This window comes from Tenebrio molitor, chromosome 3 (genome assembly GCF_963966145.1).
Source record: "Tenebrio molitor chromosome 3, icTenMoli1.1, whole genome shotgun sequence".
Lineage (NCBI taxonomy): Eukaryota > Metazoa > Arthropoda > Insecta > Coleoptera > Tenebrionidae > Tenebrio > Tenebrio molitor.
In genome coordinates this window covers 20,676,423-20,698,456 of record NC_091048.1, presented here as the reverse complement: position 1 = coordinate 20,698,456, position 22,034 = coordinate 20,676,423, and the positions used below count along the sequence as shown (strand labels likewise).

The window sequence follows — 22,034 nt, the reverse complement described above, 5'->3', positions numbered from 1 at the left end:
ATTAAATAACTTATGTATTAATTTTACGATCTGGTTATTTTATCAGATTAGATGGCATAAGACCACAATACTTGAAAGATATTATATCTTTGGCAGAGGGTGAAGCAGGTCAGCAGGCACTAAGAGCTTTAACAAAACTGTGCAATTTTTTATTGTCTGGCCTTCAGAAATTTGTCATTTATTATAGGGTGCGTCTTTATACTGGGTGCCCCAAAATTCGCGGAACAACTTAGTAGTACGTTGTTAAGTCCTCATTACCAGGTAAAAATGTAAAAAAAATCTATCTTCTTTTTTATAGATAATATGGACCCATTTGTTACACTAATAGCCGTTTGCATCGTCGTAGTTTAAAATTAAGAAGAGCTTAAGACCTTGGTCACAATTATTAAAATCGTAGCAACAATTGTTTTAAGCTTGGTTTAAAAATAAGGAACGCCGGTGCAAACGGCCATAAATGTGGCAACATTTAAACACATTCTACAGAGTGTTTTCGAAGTTGAGCCGTTCCTTGTAACACGAGGTACTATACATTATTCTTAAGAATTTTAGCCTAAATCTTCTTAGTAAAATATTTATATTAACGGAGACAATTGATTGTACATTTTTATTGTTTTCTAAAATTTTTAGTCCCGTCCTGTCTATTTCTCCGCTGTACTAGATTAATAATTGACGTGGCCCAGGATGGTGTCTTTCTGTAAATCGCTCTGCGTACTCTCTGGACGCCGCAGCTGCATTCTGATAACGTGATGGTGGTGATAACATTGCCCATAGATTAGCAACATATTTGTGAGCTCATTATTTTCGTAATGATAAAGTCATTCCGACTAATTAGATGACAACTCTGACAGTATTTTTGATTAACGTCCATGCTCATTTGATTTTTTTTTGCCAATTCTAATTTCTAACAAATCAGGGCAAATTTGAGCAGGACCGGTTTCAAAAATTTCAAAAAAATTAACTTATTGTATCTTCATTGCCGTACGTATTTTACTAAGGTGATTTTGGCTAAAACTCTTTAGAACAACGCATACTATCACATGTTAAAAGGAACGCCTCAACTTGGGAAACACCCTGTATGTATCCCAATATGATCCCAATTGCCGCCGTCTTGATGATTAACATATTTCACTATAGATCTGCCTGGGCAAAGCTTTAGTGCCTGTGATCTCCACGGCGCCACTTTATGGGGGAATGTCACTAAATAACCATAACCTCACATCCTCACAAACAAATGTAAGTAATGAATTCAGTGAAGTTGTCAAAGTGCAGTGTCAAAGAGTGTCACAGTTTAAAAGTACCTTTAATAACAAATATTCTATTAATTTTGTTGATGCTAGTTCTGATGTATGGTGTTTCTGGTTGTTAGTAAACTAGGCAAAAATGAATAGGGAATTTTTCCTTTTTTGAATTTTTTATAAATACCGTTTAAAATTTGTAATGAAATGTGTTACAAATATATTAATCTACACATTAAATGTAATGTTTCAAGTACTTGTAACATTTTAAATTTATCTTGTGTTTAAGAATACGTGGGAGGATTGGGGCAATTATTTTGCTTTCCAAGAAAATTTGTGGAATTCCCTATTCATTTTTGCCTAGTTTATTTTGCTGTTAGTGTTTATCAACTGGCAACAACAAATTCCGTTAGTAGTAAGTAAACCTATTTCTAGAATAATATTACAATTATAATCTCAATCTTGGATTTGCAGTACATTATTTCCCAAGCGGGTCATTTCAGATGAAGATGGGTTCATAACAAAACAATTATAGGTATTTGATTAATTAATCCGTGCCATTCTTGGTGGAAATGAGTGGAAAGTATATTTTAAGTTTTGTACAGTTTTGAATATAATTATATAATTTTGGACAAATTATTATTCTATGAATTTGGACTCGCCACTGACCGAGATATTTTCAAAAAACGCGGCGCCGAAACTTTGTCCCTCCCTCACAACCGTACCAGTGCGCAACATTTGCTTTTGCCAGTTTAGAATGTCCAAACTGGACAATTACGCATGACTGCATGCATCATGCAGATACATGTGTGTGCACTGCATGTCAAAATTGTCACGATGCACATGACGTTGTCACATATTTGGTAGCATGACAGTTAAATGCTAACAGCAACCCCCGAAAACAACCCTAAACGTCAGAATCATGAGAACAATAGGATTTTTCGGTCTACGCCCAGGCCGCTATAGACACTCGGACTACCTAGCTCTAGCAGGTCGTGATCCCAATAGTCTGCAAATATTTCATTTTTGTTGTATCCATGGAAATGAGAGAGAAAAATCAAAGCCATGTTGCCGTACGTTATTTGAGGTATAACGGACACACGAGTAAAATTACTACTTGGAAATGCTGGAAATAATGTAATAATACCCTTCATAAGCAAGATGGAGGAATTAGACCGATCGCTATTGGAAACTCTTTACGAAGATTGACTTCAAAGCTAGCCTGTTTTCAAAGTCGTAATATTGTAAATTCCTGTTTATCTACACACCAACTTGGAATGGCAACTAAACTAGAATGCGAATCAGCAATAATTCATATCATACGAACCTTTGTGAATAACGACCACAACCGTGGCAAAGTTCTTCTTAAATTAAATTCCAAAAACCCCTTTACCTCAGTTGAACGGGATTGTATTGTAAAAAAAGTGCAATGTCATACCCCATTACTTTACCCTTCTCTTTATCAATGCTATAGAGATCCTTCAACTTTCTTTCTTCTTCTGTTGAAGCCCAGCACGGAGATCCCTCCTGTCCCATGATTTTTAGTTTTGCCATCCAACTAATTATTTTATCTTTGGATTCTCAACTGAATATTTGGTATTTAGATGATGGAACCTTAGCTGATTACCCAGAAGTAGTTTTGTCCGACTTTAAGAAAGTTATCAATTTATCATATCAATATCAAACGAATAATTGCCAATGACTTAATCTTTAAATTCACCTAAAGACTTGGCTCGTTTTAAGGTTTTGCAATGCAGAGAATCAGGATCTTGGTTACATGCAATACCTTCTAATATTGGCACTCCCTTAGATAACACTTCCTTCCAAGTGTGTATTGGTTTAAGATTGGGTTGTAATCTTTGTACATCTCATATTTGCAAATGCAATGCGAAAGTTGACGAAATTGGCATCCACGGTCTAAGTTGTTTCAAAAGCAGTGATAGATTTTCCAGACACACTGAAATTAATTTTATTATCAACCGGTCAAGTCCCAGGAGTAGAAATCTCTCACAGGCGGCTCGACCGGGTCAAATGTAAGGTCATTTGAAGTATTTGTCATCAATTACACGAAATATTTAATAAATAAATTATCCCCATTAAGATAAAGCCTCAAAAAAAGCGAAATAACGAAATTTATTATCCAATACAGGGTGATTTACGAGGAATAATGAGCCCGACGGAATAGAAAATGCAACCCACAATACATTGCAACAAAAAGCCGGACATCGAAGCGGTAAATGTCCGGGTTTTTCTCCTGATGAATTGCGGGTTGCATTTTCTATTCCGTCGGGCTCATTATTCCTCGTAAATCACCTTGTGTTTAACCGATTCGACTGTGATTAAAGGCGAGCCGCCCGTTATAAGACTTGTGGGCGTATCCAACTGCCCATGGATGTCAGATCAGATGTGAAATAAATGTCCATCACAAAAATTTCAGAAAAGATGATTAGGACAATATGTAATTAATTACTTTATAAATAACTGCATTTAATTATTGAATTGGCAGTAGTATTGGTGAAATAAAAACTTGTTTACATTTCTATATTCCAGTTTGTTATCGTGGGCTTTGCAAATTACTCTACGTAGCCAACACTTCGATAATCACCTTATCTTGTATTTAAGCAATTTTTAATATTGTTTGCTTATCTTGATGTTACATATCTATTTATTTTTGTATTTGTATTAAGTAAGTAATACTACAAGTAAATAATCACATATTATATCCCAAGTGCAAACATTTTTATCAGAAATTTTTTTGCTAATGAACGAAAACATCCATAAATGAGGTCAGAAGACCAATTATTATCAAATAAGAGCACGAGACGAAGTCGAGGGCTTTTATTTGATAATAATTGATCTTCTGACCGAATAATTTATGGATGTTTGCCGATATTAAAATTTTGCACGAGGGGTATACGGCTGATTATTTCCTGAATAGAATTAAACCAAACGCATTATTTCCAATCCTTTTTATTCAAAATAATAAAAAAAAAATCAGGTACGGACATTTTTTATCAGATTATTACACAGTGTTGTAACAAGTGTAACAAGTTGAATGAGTTTATTGAAAAAACTAATACACTTGATAATTTGTTGGTATTTTTGGATTATAAAACTGCCACGGGTAGTCTCTTGGAAAGCCCCGACGAAAAAGAGCGCAACCAAGATGGCGATATCAGAGCAGGCTGTGGGTAATGTGTCGTTGGACAACGTCCCCTATGGGCCGTTTTATTACACTCCCCCTTTGGATTCCACTAGCTGTCCTCAGGTGGGATCCAACTGGGCACGCTTGGTTTATATTTGGTCTTCTCGTGGTCGAGCAGCACCTCGACGGCCTCGACGAACTCCTCGGATTTGGCGTGGAGGAGAGCGTGGTTGGTTTGACGTTGCTTCGTCTTCGGGGCGGTCATCGGGCCGCTCCTTCTGGGGGCGACCTCGTCTTCGGAGAGGTGCAACGGGTTCGGAGTGGGTCTCACCTGCGGATGACACAAAAGGTCTCAGTGCCGAGACGTGGTATTTACCTAGGGGACGGTCCGGGTCATCTACCGCAGCCACCACGTAGGCGACAGGGCCCTTCTTTTCTATGACCACGTAGGTGCCGTCACGTCGTGGTGCGAACTTGCTAGTGTACGAGTGGGAGGCTTTGCTCAAGGCATGCACGTCGACGAGGACTCGACCACCCACTTCGAAGGGTGGACTAGGTCTTCTTCGCAGGTCGGCGTACTTCTTGACCTTGTTCTGCTGTCGCTCGTACGTTTCACGAACATTGTTCAAGGTATCAGCGATCTTCCTCAGATGTTGGGTTATCTCTGAGACAACCATCAGGGTCTCCCTCTCTGGTTTTGTGTGATTCTTCTCAACTGGTGTCAACAACCGGCTCGCGTACTCCAAGGGTTTTTCGTCCGAGTCCTCCCCCTGCAGTAGACATGGCCTCAATGCATGGGAGCTGGCATCCGTTCTCGAAATGTACGGCAAGTCTTCGATGACACTTTCCTCGACAACTCTCTGGATCTCCTCCTCAAGGAGTGTCCGCCGCTGAGGGGACATCCGATACGGGGTGGTAGCAATGGGACTTTCATCGGTCAAGGTTATGCGGTGCTCCGCGTATCGTGTCGGTTCTTCGCTCTTCTCGAACACTTCTTTGTGGGAATCGAGCAGTCGAACAAGTTGGTCTTTCTGAACTTGATCCAGCTCAGTGCCCTCGTTATCTCGCAATGGCTCCAACTGAACAGTGCTGGCCACCGGGGAGACTTCCTTTTCACTGACTAAAGGGGCCCAATTTGGCTGGTTTCTGAAACGCCACTGCATCCTTGGAAAGTCCAAGATAACGTCAGCCGCTTTGATGAAGTCCATACCCAGCAGAGTCTTGCCTCGGCTGTGTTCAGGTATGGCTGTAACAGAAGTGTGTACTATTCGACCGTTCACTTGTACCTGTACTTTGTAGACTTCGGTGGCTATCTCCACAGGTTCTCCATCCGCCATCGTTAACTCTTGCGTCAACCTGGTGAACGGCGCTTTTATCCGCTTCAGATGACCGTATAGGTTGTGTCCGGCTATACTGCCGCTGGCTCCCGAGTCCACATAAGCCAGACCTTCTTTTCCGGCGATTGTTACCGGCATGAACGCTCTGCAGACATCACCTAGACCTGCAGTCAGTATTTCGGCGGTGGTCGAGTTCCTCTGAGGGCGCTCGTTCGGGCATTGTGAACGCACGTGTCCCGGTTGGCGACACACAAAACAGATTGTTTGTCCTGAAGTTGTTCGCGTTGTGGTCTCTTGGCGTGCTGAGGTGGCTTCCTGACTCCTCGCGAGCTTCCGACACTCCTTCTCCGTGTGTCCATGAGCTCCACAGTATGAACACTTCGGGCGGGTCTTGGTTCCTTTTTCGATGTCTGGGATTTCATCTTCCTTCAGGGCGTCCTCAGCTCCTCGCGTCTTCGCGATAAACGTCACGAAGTTGTTCAGTTCGTCGCGGGGAACCAACCTTCGGATTTTGCTGCTGAGAAGCCCATATATCATGTCCATCTGGTGGACCTCGTGAAGGGGGGAGGGGCTGCCGCACCGTCCAAGAGCATCGCCAGCCCTTTCAACACGTTCAGGTCGGAGGCGCCGACGCAGTCTTTGTAAATCGTCACGGCGTCGATGAAAGCCGCAACAGATTCTCCCTTGGCCCCTGCGAAGCTACTTTTGCAGTCAGCCAGATTTCCACTTGGAGTCGGGCTTGATCCGGTCTTCAGACTGGCCAATAGTCTCTCGAATTGTTCCGGACTCATCACGAAATTTCCTGACGTCGCGTTTCCTGGGATTGTTTTTTGTGTCCCTGGCCTCAAGCCGTATCCGTGTAGTTCTTTGCTCATTCACAAAAAAACGTTCTTGGTCGAGGTGCAAGAACCCTTATCTCCTTTGATCGTGCGCGTCTCCCAAGGCCATCTTCTCTCAGCGCTCAAGGACGACGGTTTTCTTCTGACGAATGACCACCTGCAGTTTTCACTTTTCCGGAGAGCTTCTTTTCGTCTAAGCGTGACTGCTCGGACCAATTCCACCTGGTGCTTGAGAACGACGGCCTTCTCCGAAACGGTTTTCACAAAACTCGCGCGTTTCACAGTTCGAGCCCCACGTTGGGCGCCAGTGTAACAAGTTTAACAAGTTGAATGAGTTTATTGAAAAAACTAATACACTTGATAATTTGTTGGTATTTTTGGATTATAAGACTGCCACGGGTAGTCTCTTGGAAAGCCCCGACGAAAAAGAGCGCAACCAAGATGGCGATATCAAGGCAGGCGATGGGGAATGGGTCGTTGGATAGCGGCCCCTTTGGGCCATTTAGTTACAGTATGCATTTTAGAGAAATTTTATCGGGTTATTTTTTGTTTTCTCGTTTTGATTGGTCAATATTTGTCACGCAATTGGTTGCTAAACACATGAAGGAAATAATCATATAATGAATTTTTATGGTCTTACTGACAGGATATTTTAAATCCGATTGTTAATACCCACATATCTAAATTAAAGATAATAATCGGAACTGTCACATCAAGAATTAATTATTTCTTAAGGGGAAAGAGTTTATTTTGTACAATAAGTAGATAGTTATTTGTACAACTAGTTATGAAAGTCATACTTTTTTTCACGAATGTGCAGATTGATTAACGAGGGTGTAGCCCGAGTTAATTAACAAATAAGTGAAAAAAAGACATTTTCATAACGTGTTGTACATACTATTTTTTTGCATAGCGATGTAAGTTGAGAAATTTGGTCTAAAAGGATTTATGAAAAATTACAAAAAAAAAGGTATGTTTTGACAATCATCTCCAAGGAGATGGAATAAAATGATACAAAAAGTACTACTTTCACTACGATTTCTCGTGTAAAAAAGTGCCACTTTCATTACGATATGCAAAAAAATGTATTACGTAATTTTATTTGCACAAAACACATATTTAAAGTGATTGAGTTGTATTCCAGATCCAATCGTTGTACACATCTGTTCTTATATATCCTGAAGGATGCATAGATTCACATCCTTGGCTACTAAAGAAACCAGCGACACCAATTTGTACATAGCTGTTTATGCCTTTTGCTATTACCAAGGGTCCTCCAGTATCACCCTAAAAATAAATCAAAATTTGAGTAATTGGTTTAAAGTGATTTGGGTGAAGAATATTTAAAAACGTACAGTGCAAATTCCTTCGTTGTAATTGCCAACAGTGCAGAACATGGTGCTCTTAACTTGGTCGCCATAAGTCAGCCTGCATTCTGCATTCGATATTACGACCATTGTCACGTAGTGAAGATCGTTGGCTAATCCACTAAGTGCTAAAAAATTAATTCGAATAAATTTTTGATGTACCTACTTAATCGAACGGTAAATTTACAATCACTGATTTGTCCCCATCCTACGGCAATGGCGGGCATCCCTTCAACTGTATCACCTACTTCGGCCAGAGTAATTGGTTGTATATAGTCTGCAAAAATTGAACGAGTTCGTGTATAAATTGGCCTTTTTTTTTAACTCTTTTGTACCAGTTAGAGTAATTTCCATGTGGAGTTTAATGAGACCGATGTCATGTTCCAAAGTTTCTGGATCAAAGTTTGGAAAAATAACTGCAGTCGAAGTGGCAACAACCACGCGATTTGCATCTCCCGATTGTAAGGTGGTTGATCCTAACTGGATCGTATAAAGTCGTCCACTTTTTCGAAGAAAATAGAAAATGTAAGTTTTGTACAGTTGCCCATGTACAAACTTACTTGTACAAGCAATGTGCAGCTGTCAAAATCCATTCTCTGTTGAGCAAAGATCCTCCGCAAAAAAACTTTCCATCAACTGTGTCCACATATATGGCAACCTGCCAAGGAAATTCCGCCGCTCTAGCTACTTCTCCACCGATTATGCGACTTCCTGAGGTGAAAATTTAATAAAGAAAAAATGTGTTAGTGTGAACTTACCAATAGCGTGAGCAGAATGTGTTGAAACAACAAATAATGTTACACACAAAGAGAAAATGGTGATAAAGGTACTCATTTTAGATGGTTTCACTCTAAGGCCAACAAGTGGAATATTAAAATCAAACATTTACACTGCGAAGAAAATCCTAGTAAGTATGTATTTATTTCATTTTATCTTTATTGAAAAGATTACGAAATTTGGATTAAATTAATAATTATTTTTTCGGATAATTTTCCGTTGTAAAAGTCAATAACAAAGATTAGAATTACAACCAGCAGATTATTGTGGTAATTTACTTTAGCTCTATGAATTAACTGTAAATTAATAGTAGGTATATTATTCAATGAGCGGATGTTGATGACTATTACTCGTGAGGATGATTTTGTGTCACGAGCCGAAGGCGAGTAGCATAATTCATCCGAGTGCGTAATAGCCATTATCCGCGAGTAGACTACTATCATTTTTCTACGACTATGAAGAGAAATTGATAAATAAGTTTCATAATTAAACAAACTGAAACTAATGTTTTAAAATTATTACTTTGCATACTTTAACCCTTGGATTAAAATTTGCGATTAGATTTCATAAACTAGTTGCTATGATATTTCCAGTGAGTTTTGAAGTTATTATTCAACGGGCCGTGGGTGGTGAACCCTGTTATTTAATGAAAAACACTTTAATAATTACAGTATTAATACAATAGGAGTAGAAAAACATGTTTTGAACATTTGTATAATACAAACAACACTGTATTTAAAAACAAAATTTGATTGAATCAATTTTGTAAGACCCATTTTGATATTTCTCATAAAATGAAACATTTTAGTGTTACTGAATTTATAACAGAAACTGAAATGGCATTCTACCAACACCCACGAAGTGGAGCGTTAGCGATCAAAGCAAAGTTTTCAAAGGAAATTATTTTTATTTTTGTTGGTACTGATTTACAACGGTTTATGTACACATGTATTTATGGAGCCGATGTTACATTTGAGATCCAACTGTGATAAATATCGGTTCTTGTGTATCCTGTTGGATCTGTACTTTCGCATCCGCTCTGGCTCATGAAACTAGCAATTCCCACATGGACCGGTTCCCCTCCGGGTAGTACCAAAGCACTTCCAGTGTCACCCTTTGATAAGTTTAGTTTAGTTTAAAAAGACACATCTTTGAATATTAGCTTACAATGCAGATGCCTTCGTTGAAATTTCCCACGGCGCAGACCATCCCAGCTTTAATTTGGCTACCGTAGGTTATCTGACACTCAGCGTTAGAAATGATGGACAACTCGACGTACTGTAGATTATTATTGATACCGGCAGCACCTAAATATAGCTTAAGACATGTTCTGAGACATCTAGATTACTTTAAAACTTACTGTCACTCGTTTGACCCCAACCCGCCGCTGTTACGACACTTCCTTCGACAGTTTGTCCCGTACTTGCAATAGCAATGGGCTGGATGTAATCTATTGATTTCAGAAGAAAATGAACAGTTTGTTAAGTTAATGAAAGTGTAGTACCTGTGAATGTGATAGGCATGTGGAGCTTGATGAGACCAACATCATTTTCCAGAGTGTTTTGGTTGTATTGTGGGTGAACCGTGTAGGTGGCAGTTGATAAAATTATGCGGTTTTCATCTCCAGTGAGTATAGTAGTTGATCCCAAGTGAATGGTAAACAGTGTTACTCTTAAATTGTAATGTTTAAATTGATATGACAATGAACGATGATTATTAAACTTACCCATATACGCAATGAGCTGCTGTTAAAACCCACTCGTTGGTGATGAGAGCTCCTCCACAAAAATATCTACCGGTCGGATTGTCCAAGATGATAAAAGCTTGCCAAGGGAACTGACCAGCTCTTGCGTTACTTCCACCGATTATTCGTGATTCTACAACAAAAATTACGTAGATCGAATCAACTAATTGTTATCGTGTTTCACCTCTTGTTGGAATTTTTTCAACGGGTATCATCGAACACGCCGAAGAAACCCAGAAAAATATTACCAAGAAAACTTTCATTTTTCCTACTAATTTAGAAAGTATACAAGTGTTTATGAAGCTACTCTCGATAAAAGTTATTCTTTGGTAATGTTTTTATTGCAGATGCAATAATTATTGCAGGTGACGTTAGTGGTGAATTATCTAAAGCTGCTGTATTATAAGATATATTTATTTACTTCGTTTATTTCTCTAAATCTTATCTAGATCCCCGGAAATGGAAAAAGCTACTTACTTCGTTTATTTCTCTAAATCTAATCTAGATCCCCGGAAATTGGAAAAGCGATAATAAAATAATTAACATGAAAAAGTAATAAAACATCTTTTTTATTATACCTGAATCATAATCCCTGTTTTTAACACTAAAATGCGTGCGAAAATAGTATATTAAAGAACGAGTCCCAAGTGTAGAAAACGACCCGTAGGGGAGTTTTGTATGGGACGAGTACGCCAATGCCCTTATAAAACGAGTTTCTTATGTTATTTTTTAGAATTTGCACCCTTGTTTTAATTTTTAAATAAAAAAATTAAACTTTCAAATTCTAGGGAATTTTGTATTAATTGGTAATTCAAGGTAACGGATGCAACTACATCTGCAACATATGTTAAAAAGTAGAGTTTGAACATTAATTTTGGAAGTTTTTTGGTGTAAATGACAATAATACAATGAAATATTGATAAAAAATTTCTTAGAGATCTATTAAACGACTCCAAATTGAATACAATAATAGACCTATTAGAGACGCAGATTCTAAAATAGCATATTATGATACAAGTTTATAAGAAAGCCTTTAAAGCACGCGCGACGAGTTTAAGAGCACGACGCGTAGCGGAGTGCTTTTAACGTCGCAAGTGCTTTTTTAAAGGCCTTTATAAACGTGTATCATACGCAATTTTTTATTATACCTGCACTACAATCTGAATATTATAACAAAAAAAGTAAATTGAAATACCTTTTCCGAAGTAATCTGTGTCATTAATCGTTGATATAGAAATGGTCAATTGTTGTTGTTTCGTTGCTATCTTAAATTGTGTATAAATGTCTATTTATTATTGTTCAAAATGCAGGTGAATTTGTTACCTAAGAAGCAACCCTTAAAGCTTTAGTATTTTAAAGGCCCTTTTTCGCACGCATTTTAGTGTCAAAAACAGGGATTATATGATTCAGGTATAATAAAAAAAAATTATATGACTTTTATTTATATTTTATGACTGCAAGAGGGATTTTCAAAACGAAAAGGGCCTTAAAATTCATAGGACAAGAATTCATGGACTAATGGGCCAATCGTTTTTGTGTAAATCATTTTCCTCAAAAAATAAAAACACAAGAAGGAAAAATGAAGCAATTAATAACACTCCATCTACTTCATGGATTATGAGAAGCAATTCGGATCTCAAAATAGTCATTCTAGTGGATCTCAAAAATTACCTTGTACTGTATGTCCTGGAAAATCTTTTAAGGATAATAACAAATTGAAAATTCACGTAGATAAGTATCATATCGATAATAACCTATCAACTTCTTCTACTTTTTCTTCAACCAGCCATTTGTTATTATTCGTCATTTGTTATGTAGTGTTGTTTTTTTTTTATTTTTTTTCTTATTTGAGGTAATACAATAATGTCATACATTGTTGTTTTCAGAATAAAAATCTCTATCAGAATTACAAAAAAAGTATGTGTTCGCATTTAAAAAAAAATTATTTCGTGCTCGTTTCCTGAGATACAGTCGATGGACAAATAAAACTGGGACAAAAATGACAATCACATAAGTCAAAATTTACAAATTTGCATCGTTTAATTACGGCTTTATCACAAATAGGTTAACTTTGATATGACATATTGTATATACACTGACAAATATATTGACAATTCAATAGTCTGATTTACACAGATTAAATTTTAAGTGTCCCAGTTTTATTTGTCCACCGACCGTACATAACCAGGAAAGTGGTACATATACATATAACTAAATATATAAACTTTCCCGGTTATATACCTAACATGACATCTGTCAAAGATAACCTCAAAATGTAAAATAAATTGATGTTTTTTAAGATTTTGCCTAAACGAACACGAAAAATGTTATTCAATATTCGTGCGCTGTCAGTTTTCAGGTATTCGGCCTGTTTTGCAGCACTTGGCTGACGCCTCGTGCTTCAGATTTCGGCCTCATACATGAAAAGTGATCTGACAGCGCTACTCATATGAAAATAACTATTACAGTTTACCCTTGAAGCCCTTGGGGCTTTACGTGAATTTTGTAGGCCATTTTGTAGTCTATTCATAACCATTTAATTTAGTGTATAGATAATTAAAATCCTCCGATAAATAAGGGAGCTATGGACTCGTCTTTTTTTTTTTTGGGGATCCTGTATATTATACATACATTTTTATCTTTCTGCACTTCTCCATATAAACTTTAACTATGCCAAATTTCACACTACTCCGTGCGCGCAATTTGCTTAAAAAGGGGTACAAAGCTTTTCCTTCACGTATTAATATTGGGTGATTCAAAATGATTGTGGATAAGTATTGCAACTATATACGGAAATTTATGTGGCAACTGTGTGAATAGGATATAGGCATGGATTTATTAGTACTGGATACGGTGTACAGCCATCATAGTTGAACAAGACGTACCATCTATTTCCGTCGCTCTCAACGCATTATCTGGGTATTAACACTATCCTTTAGCGAGTCCCCCGACTCTGATTGGTTTAAATTCTCAATCTATAAATTATTTATTACTCTCCTGTCATTCGTGTCATTTTTTTTCTAATCTGTTTCTCTGAAGTTTGCATAGTTCGAGAGTATTTGAACCGTTAACTCTATCAACTATTATTCTTTTGGAACTTGAACATATTAAGAATGACTAATTCGTCTAAAGCCAGGTATTTTTCCCTCTAATGTGAAACGCTGACAATGCTGTTGGTAAAGATTTCACAAAAGGAAATCCAGGTTTGGACTACAAAGGTGAAGAGAGTTGTCTGCCTTCAACAACTACCTATATTTTCGTGAACCACTTAACTTTAATTTGTGCGTAAATTCAAACTCACAAGTATCCATGAAACTTACAAAAAAACACCAAAATAAATATTAGTCGTAACAGATTTTTATATTTATTCATTATTAAATAATACAACTTTGTTAAGTTTACTTCTTATCTTATTTTTGTTTAGAGCTTTCGCAGTTTTCTTACATTCGTAGTGTACCTATTTCCCTTTGCTCGTCAACATGTTGGATCATATTTACATGTCGTTTTGTTTTTCGAGGGCTACTAAAATGCTCTACTGTTACATCTGCATTATATCTCGAATCTACTGATTTTGTAGCCGTAGTTTTATTTTCTAACAATTTTTAAAAATAGGTAAGTAAGTTATAAAAGAGAAATTAAATATTTAAGTTTTATACGCTCTACCTTTGTTGCCACTACAATGTTCTTCTGCGAAATTGAGATTAAAGGGGGCATTAAGTGTGATATGAAAATTCAGGTATTGTGAAGATACCTATACAAACCCTTTTTAAAATTTTGCATGGTTTTTTACATTCATTCTAATCAGAATAACCGTATCGTTTGCAACTTTGATTGTCTCTTCCACACTGATATCCATTTGTTTCTTAAGAAGGTTTCTTTTGGAAAACTGAAATCATTTTTTCACCCAGGTCTTCGGTATTTGTAAAGAATCGTCTATTTTAGGTACATACCAGTGAAAAGATAAGTCTTGTCTTGAAGAACTATAAGGAGTAGAACAAATTCTGCAGGTTTTCATTATTGCAATTATTCTATTTTACGAATTCAGGAAATTTTATGACAGTTCAGACCACAGGTTCAGACTTTTGAATTAATTTCAAACTTCAAAATTGACATTTGCGAAACATCAGAACGACATACGTATTGTAATAACAGAGAGAAACATATTTTAATACAGGTTAGAATGAAATGGGGGAAGGTACCGAAGTCTGTGATATGTTTTTTCAAAGTCGACATACGTTTATAGGGTATTGCCGTATCCAGTACTAATAAATCCATGGATATAGGTGACATTTCTCTGGTAGTTCATAGTCGCGCAATTTTGAAAATTGTCAAGTGAACGTGCAATGATATAAAAAAAATGTCATACAAATGCCAACTCTACCCCACCCACACGATTGCCACATACATTTTCGTACATAGTTGCCATACTTATCCACAATCATTTTGAATCACTCGATATATTATGTATAGATAATGAGCCCCGCGGAATTGAAAATGCAACCCACAATACATTTACAAAGTTAACGTGGCTATTTTAAATATCGTATTGTTTTAAAATGAAATTATGAATCCATGATAGCTTTGCTTCCAATTATTTTATTTGTCACAACTGGCATTTACGAAAAAGTTAAAATACGACGATTAAAATGTATTCGAACGATGAGAAAACAGACATGATCCTGATTCATGGCGAATGTAAGAAGAATGTTTATGTGCGTTTATGCAGACAATAAACATTTTCCCGAAAGCTCTTCGTTTTCACGGTTTTTCTTCTTACATGTTATAAAACAGATACTTAAATATAAATAATGTAAAAGTGCAGGTAAATAAATACTAGGTAACCAAATCAATTGTTGAAAAACATGGCTTTTTATTATGTAAAGGTGATCTTTGAATGAATTTAATTGAATAATTAATACTGATTTATATCTAGTAATTTACTGTTGTTACAATTCCCTACTGTAGTAAAAATGTGTTTCCTTCCGATGCTGATAATCAAAATATACAGGGTTGCGATTATGTATGGAACCGGCTCCGTCCTGCTAAAATGGTTTAAGCTAGAACCCTGAAATTTTAAATAGACTTAAGACTCATTGAAAGCTACTTTTCAAATGTTTTAATAGTTATGTAAGTCATACTTTTTTTCACGAATTTGCAGATTGATTAAAGAGGGCGTAGCCCGAGTTAATCAAGCAAATAAGTGAAAAAAAGAGACTTTCATAACGTGTTGTACACACTATTTTTTTGCATTTCGAAAAAAGTTGAGCTAAAAGGATTTAGGAAAAATTACAAAAAATATGGGTATGCTTTGACAATCATCTCCAAGGAAATGGAATAAAATGATGCAAAAAAGTACTACTTTTACTTCGATTTTTCGTGTAAAAAAGTGCTACTTTCACTACGATTTTGCGTGTAAAAAAGTGCCACTTTCATTACGATATGCAAAACAATATTTTTTAGAATTTGCGTCTCTAATAGGTCTACTATTGTATTCAATTTGGAGTTGTTTATGGCTATCTATTAAAGCACTCATAGTTTAATGGATCTCTAAGAAATTTTTTATCAATGTTTCAGTGTATTATTGTCATTAACACCGAAAAACTTCCAATATTAACGTTCAAACTCTACTTTTTAACATCTGTTGCAGATGTAGTTGCATCCGTTACCTTGAATTACCAATTAATACAAAATTCCCCAGAATTTTGAAAAATTATTTTTTTTAATTAAAAACAAGGGTGCAAATTCTAAAAAATAACATAAAAAACTCATTTTATAAGGGCATTGGCGCACTCGTCCCATAGAAAACTCCCCTACTGGTCGTTTTCTACACCTGGGACTCGTGCGCCAAATCAACCCTTATAAAACTCGTTCTTTAATATACTATTTTTATCCATAAGTTTTCAAAATATAAAGCAAAATAAAAAGCTTATTTTTTTAGAATTAAATGATATAATAGGTTTGGTAATTTCTTCGACAGATTCTTAGAAAACATTTTTTTTTTAACAAATGTGAAACATACCTATTGTTCAAATATTAATTGAAATATTTTATTAAATTTTCGTTGCTTCGTTTAGTTTTGTCATTTTAGTTTCATTGATATCATTTATAGCAAGGTGTGTGAAGCGATATCAAATTTTAAGAGTATACAAAACTTAGAAAACAACTACTGTATACCTAACTGAATGATAAAGTTTCAAATATTAAACTTATGTTAATATGCTCGATCAGACGTTTCAATGAGAAATGAAATAAACGAACTGCGATATTCTCTACTGCCTTAGGTTTGGTTTTCTCTAATTTCTGACGGATTTTAATGCTGCTTCATTTACGTGTTTTTATTTTGTTTTAATTAAGTTTTAATTTTTTTCTAAGATTCTGTCGAACAAATCACTAAACCTATTTTACCATTTAATTCTAAAAAAAATAGCTTTTTAATGATGCCCCATTTAACCCATGTTCCCATTTTAAAAAATCAAGTTGCCTTTCTATTTTGAAAACTTATGGATCTTTTTTTGTTTTTAATTTTATAAGTAGCTTTTAATGGGTCCTAAGTACATTTAAAATTTCAGGGTTCAAGCGTAAACCATTTTAGCAGAACGGAGCCGGTTCCATACATAATCGCAACCCTGTACAATAAGATTTCATTGTAGTAGAATATATTTTCTCCACGACCGTTAGTGAATGTAATAATTCCGAAATCATTTTTAATAATAGAAAGTAAACATTCCATAACAAGTAACTGAATGAATATTCCATAATTATGCTCAACGATTGCCATGGATTTCAAAACTGTCAGTGTCAGATGGTCGTGGAGAAAATACAGTCTGTTACTCGGTTAGAATGAAAATTCGATCTACTCGTGGTTCCTCACACTCGCTAACGCTCGCGCTCGGAATCTTCCACTCGTAGATCGAATTTTCATTCTAACCTCGTTACAGAATGTGAGAGTTTCAATGAATCAGCAATACAGTATCAGCGAACACGAAATACTTTATTATGACAACTCAAAAGTACAATTGTTTTGTTATTATATGCCTACTATGTAATACAACACATGGCAACACCAAAGGGTAAAATTGCCAAACTCTAACACAGAATATACTTTTTCAGACGACCACTGTGAAATATGGCACATTTCACACGGTTTTTCCTTAGTGAAAATTTAAAATTGCAAACGATTTCAACACGAACACGAACGAACAGCCTAACCGTGTACAATGAAAAATTTGAGAAATCTGATTGGCCGACAGCTGTGTGTTTTTATATTGTACACGGGCCGATGATTAACGATGTCTATCTCCGCGCAACGGCATAATTATTTTGTCCGCAGCTCTGTCGAATAATATTTGAAGTTTGATGGGATGCCGAATATTAGCGTTTTTTTTTTGTGGTCGTCGGAAAAATATCGTGTATACCACGTGTTGAAAATTCAACTCTTGATATACAATATACTATTCTCCACGACCGTTAGTGAATGTAATAATTCCGAAATCATTTTTAATAATAGAAAGTAAAAATTCTCACTCTTGGGATTGGAATATTTTATTCTGAAACACTTGCTTCTTATGTGTTTTGCATGTATTTTCATTCCATAACAAGTAACTGAATGAGTATTCTTTACAGAACACTGGTTACATTTGAAATCCACTTATGATAAATATCTGTTCTTGTATATCCGGTGGGTTCTGAAGTTTCGCATCCGTTTTGGCTCATAAAACTTGCAATTCCGACATGCAGAGGGTCTCCTTTAATTCCAGGCTTCACCAATGGACCTCCAGTATCACCCTTTTGATTGACGAACATCAGAATGTATGAATAAATATTACTTTATTAAACCTACTACACAAATTCCTTCGTTGAAATTACCCACGGCGCACACCATCCCACTCTTAATTTGTGTCCCGTAAGTAATCTGACACTCAGCATTGGATATGATGGACAAATCGACATAATTCAACTCATTAGTAAGTCCGGCGGTACCTAAATTTAACATTATTTCAAGTTGTGAAAGATGTATTAGTTACCATCGCTGGTTTGACCCCATCCCGTGGCAGTTACTACAATACCATCGAAAATTTGTCCAAAATTTGCTATAACGATCTTTTGGATGTAGTCTACAAAGTTATAAATTAAAGTGATTTTGATGACTATTAAGGGATCGTACCTGTAAAAGTGATTGGCATATGAAGCTTTATAAGACCGACATCGTGTTCAAGAGTGTCTGGATTGTAATCTGGGTGAACAACTGAGGTTGTGGCGGCTACAATTAACCGATTATCGTCACTTGACTGTAAATTATTTGATCCCAGTTGAATTGTAAACTGTTCCGCACTGTAATTAATTAAAATTACTTAAACGATTAAGTTTTACTATTGCAAGTAAATTTCAAGTTTGTTTCTGTCTTAGATCGTACCCATAAACACAATGAGCAGCTGTCAGAATCCATTGATTGCTTATAAGAGCTCCTCCACAAAAATACCTTCCAGTAGGAGTTTCAAGATAAATGGCCGCTTGCCAGGGAAATTGACCGGCGTTAGCCTCTTTCCCACCAATTATTCGTGATTCTGGAAGAGAATTTAAAATAACAATTTAATAAAAAACCCAATTGACATACTACCGGGTGCTCGATCGATTGGAATTCTGGACCAAACTGAAGAAAAATATAGAAACACTGCCAACAAGGTTTTCATTTTCGTGACAGATTATACATTTTCAAAAACGCAATTAAGTAATTATCTTTATTAAATGGATTTTATCTAATGGATGAGGAAGCCATTTATATATTTGATTAACTACCAATCCATTAATCTTGGTTGTAAATAAATAGGTACTAACGTTAGTAGTATTAGATATTTGGTCCTTGAGATTCCTGTTTAAAAAATCCAAGTGTAAAAAGTTGTAGGGGAGAGTAGCCTAAATTGGACCACTTGCAAAAACAGTATCAAAAACTGTAATTTTTATTTAATGAAATCCAAAAATAATAACTTTAGTGTGTCTAAGTAGTAACGAAACACATGAATATGTTATAAACAGAAACAGTATTTAGCAAAAAAAAAATATGAAAACTGCATATGTTTCAAATTAGGCAACCGGTTTCGTAAATTGGACCGGAGGGTTCCTAATTTGAACCTGTCTCTCTAATATTGCCCATAACATGCACAGATCGCAAATGAAATCATCACCCTCTCCAACTCCAGCACCATTTTCGTGTGCCCATTGACAACACTCTTTGTAACAAGCCTTTTCTTGTTTAGAACCCAAGTAGGTACCTCTACAATATAAACACTCTGCATCCTCTTCGCTCTCTATTTCGGAGCTTTGTTCCGAACAGATTCAGAACTACTTTATTTTTTGAAGATTTTTTTTCTGTTGTTTTTTTTTCGATCTTTTAACAGCTGATTCTTTATCTTTCTTCAAATTTCAAGATATGTTGAACGAGAAGGTCTTCTATTTCTCAGTCAAAATCAGTAGGTCTGCCTAATACCTCTGTCTAATCAATGACGATTTTATTTTTATTCTCTAAATGACGTTTTAGAGTGGCTCTGTGTACATTATCTTTAGCATTTGTTCAATCCCGCTTCATTATTTCTGTAAGTTCTTATAGCTTTCTCTAAATCAGATTTTGTATTTAGAAAGATATATACATAATACCAATGACAATAAACTAAAGAAAAAAATCGGTGCCTAAAAATAATCGGTCCAATTTCGACAACTTGTATTGGTCCATTTTAGGAAACAACACATTTTTCATTAAAGTTTGACTACAACAAATAACCTTTTGAAATATCATCGAGCAATTGACTCTCAATTGTCGCTAATAAACTGCAGATGAGGGATATAAAAGATAAGAAACCTACCTTTAAAGTTGAAGGGAATATTTTCTTAGCAAACAGTTTGAAATATAGCTGTACACCGCAAGAGTTTACAATTTTGTGTCTCCACTATCATTGCAATTTCCAAAAGGGGTGCAACGTGGCATTTTTTTTTATGGATAATGAGATTACAGATCTTGGCGTCAAATTTGAGCACTTATCATTCAGAGCGGAAATAATGGGTGGTCCAAATTTGGAGGCGGTCAAATAAGGCAACTCTCCTCTACTGTTATAAAGATTTAATATGTGTTCTGCAACCAACAATACAATTTAAATGTTCGTAGTTCGTTTGACAGATGACAGGAGTATCAAAACAAAACTTAACCTATTTTTCGAATACATATAAAGATAAACATTTATGTGGTGAATCGATATTTTGCTTTCTCGGAACTTGTAGTGTCTAAACAATGGAGGTAAACGAAGACTCGGGTGATCAAAACCCAGAACCTGAAGAAGCTACCGCTTCGAGTAACATTACTGCGGACGAAATCGACCAAGAAACTGCAAAGAAACTCCGCGGCGACGCTATTGGAGATACAATGTACAGCGAAGTATTTGTCCTGAACACCCTGTTGCAGTTTTCCGACTTACAGTGGAGCAGCGAAGTGGAGGACAATTTATGTTTTTTGTGGGACATGACGGAAGAAATAGACGTGTCTCGCTATTTGTTCCAAGTTTCTTACCCGTCTTTAGCGTGTTCCGCTTTAGTCAAATACAATGAGCCTAGATTTATCGAGATAGTAGTAGGAATATTTGCGAATTTGATGTGCGCTAAATGTGAAAAAAATTTAAAAGAAGAAGAGATTAAAATCGTTTTACATCTGTTGCATTCAGATGACCCTTACATTCTAACACAAGTGATGCGCTTCACCCATGCAATATCGTTCATGTTTGATAAATTAAAATTTATAGAGCAAGAACATGTTGACAGGTTTAATTTTGTACTGTGTAGTTCTACAAATAAGGAGTTGTTAGTGATCACCTTAAAGACGTTGGCTGCAATAACAGATGACACAAAAATAAATGTAGATTTTATTAAAGGAGAGTTATTGTTGTCTGCAGTAACAGCATATCGAACTGTTAAAGGGGATGCTGATTGTGACTCAAACTTTGAAATATTTGTGTCACATGAACAGCATTTAAATGTTAGATATTTAATTCAATTTCTTTGTAATGTATGTGGCTATATCGATAATTTAAAAGTGAATCGTCTGGTGGACGAGTTGAAATTGAATTTAAGTGAATTTACAAAAGAAATGGGTCTCTTGTTAAATTATTACGCGTCAGAAAGGAACTTGTTGCCTGTAGATGACGAGTTCAAATTTTACATAGAAGCCCTAACATATATTTATAAAATTGTACCTGAGAGTTACATGTACATAATTATTGTACCCGTATGCCAGATTCTTTTTATTATAAGCGACAAAGATCCTGTAAATTTTGAATGGATTGCTGAATTGTTATGTTATTTTATTTCAGTAGGATCTTTGGAACGTTTGAGGGAAGATCTTGGGGCATTTCCTGTTCAAGATGTTAAAAACTTGTTGTTAAACATCGAGAACAAGGCCTTTAATTTTGAGTTTGATTATTTAAACAAATTAAAAGCGGTTTTGAATGAACTCTAATCATGTGTAATCTTGTTCTGATTAAAAAATTTGCCAATAGATTGTTTTGTTTTTGAAAGACAGCGGTGGTGGAAGCTGGTATTGCAGTGGCCT

At 35.9% G+C, this 22,034-nt stretch overlaps 3 protein-coding genes and 1 long non-coding RNA gene across 6 annotated transcripts; 2 read left to right on the top strand and 2 right to left on the bottom strand.

Annotated features, from left to right (window-relative positions):
* Nucleotides 1-32: 32 nt before the first annotated feature.
* Nucleotides 33-2,453, top strand: LOC138125892 (uncharacterized). 2 transcript variants are annotated; one of them, XR_011157550.1, is made up of 3 exons: nt 33-261; nt 1,135-1,233; nt 1,710-2,453. It is a non-coding gene; the product is annotated as an uncharacterized lncRNA (long non-coding RNA). The 2 variants fall into 2 exon arrangements; XR_011157549.1 differs by having other exon boundaries at nt 1,135-1,650.
* Nucleotides 2,454-7,637: 5,184 nt separating this feature from the next.
* LOC138126588 (transmembrane protease serine 9-like) lies at nt 7,638-10,792 on the bottom strand. Its single transcript, XM_069042382.1, has 12 exons — nt 10,629-10,792; nt 10,427-10,577; nt 10,205-10,371; nt 10,061-10,150; nt 9,868-10,007; nt 9,662-9,814; nt 9,138-9,147; nt 8,484-8,634; nt 8,259-8,425; nt 8,111-8,200; nt 7,912-8,051; nt 7,638-7,843 (listed from the first exon to the last, which is right to left on the bottom strand). The coding sequence occupies exons 1-12, from the start codon at nt 10,705-10,707 to the stop codon at nt 7,676-7,678; spliced, it is 1,506 nt and encodes a 501-aa protein (XP_068898483.1). The 5' UTR covers nt 10,708-10,792; the 3' UTR covers nt 7,638-7,675.
* A 7,176-nt stretch (nt 10,793-17,968) lies between these two features.
* LOC138127353 (brachyurin-like) lies at nt 17,969-19,220 on the bottom strand. Of its 2 annotated transcripts, none has more exons than XM_069043399.1 (6): nt 19,059-19,220; nt 18,858-19,008; nt 18,609-18,775; nt 18,469-18,558; nt 18,285-18,424; nt 17,969-18,229 (listed from the first exon to the last, which is right to left on the bottom strand). In XM_069043399.1, exons 1-6 carry the CDS (start codon nt 19,132-19,134, stop codon nt 18,062-18,064), a joined length of 792 nt encoding a protein of 263 aa, XP_068899500.1. In that variant the 5' UTR covers nt 19,135-19,220; the 3' UTR covers nt 17,969-18,061. The 2 variants fall into 2 exon arrangements, with proteins under 2 accessions (XP_068899500.1, XP_068899501.1); XM_069043400.1 differs by having other exon boundaries at nt 19,062-19,218.
* Nucleotides 19,221-20,593: 1,373 nt separating this feature from the next.
* LOC138127350 (uncharacterized) lies at nt 20,594-21,980 on the top strand. The gene has a single exon (XM_069043388.1). It carries the CDS (start codon nt 20,724-20,726, stop codon nt 21,939-21,941), a length of 1,218 nt encoding a protein of 405 aa, XP_068899489.1. The 5' UTR covers nt 20,594-20,723; the 3' UTR covers nt 21,942-21,980.
* Nucleotides 21,981-22,034: the final 54 nt, after the last annotated feature.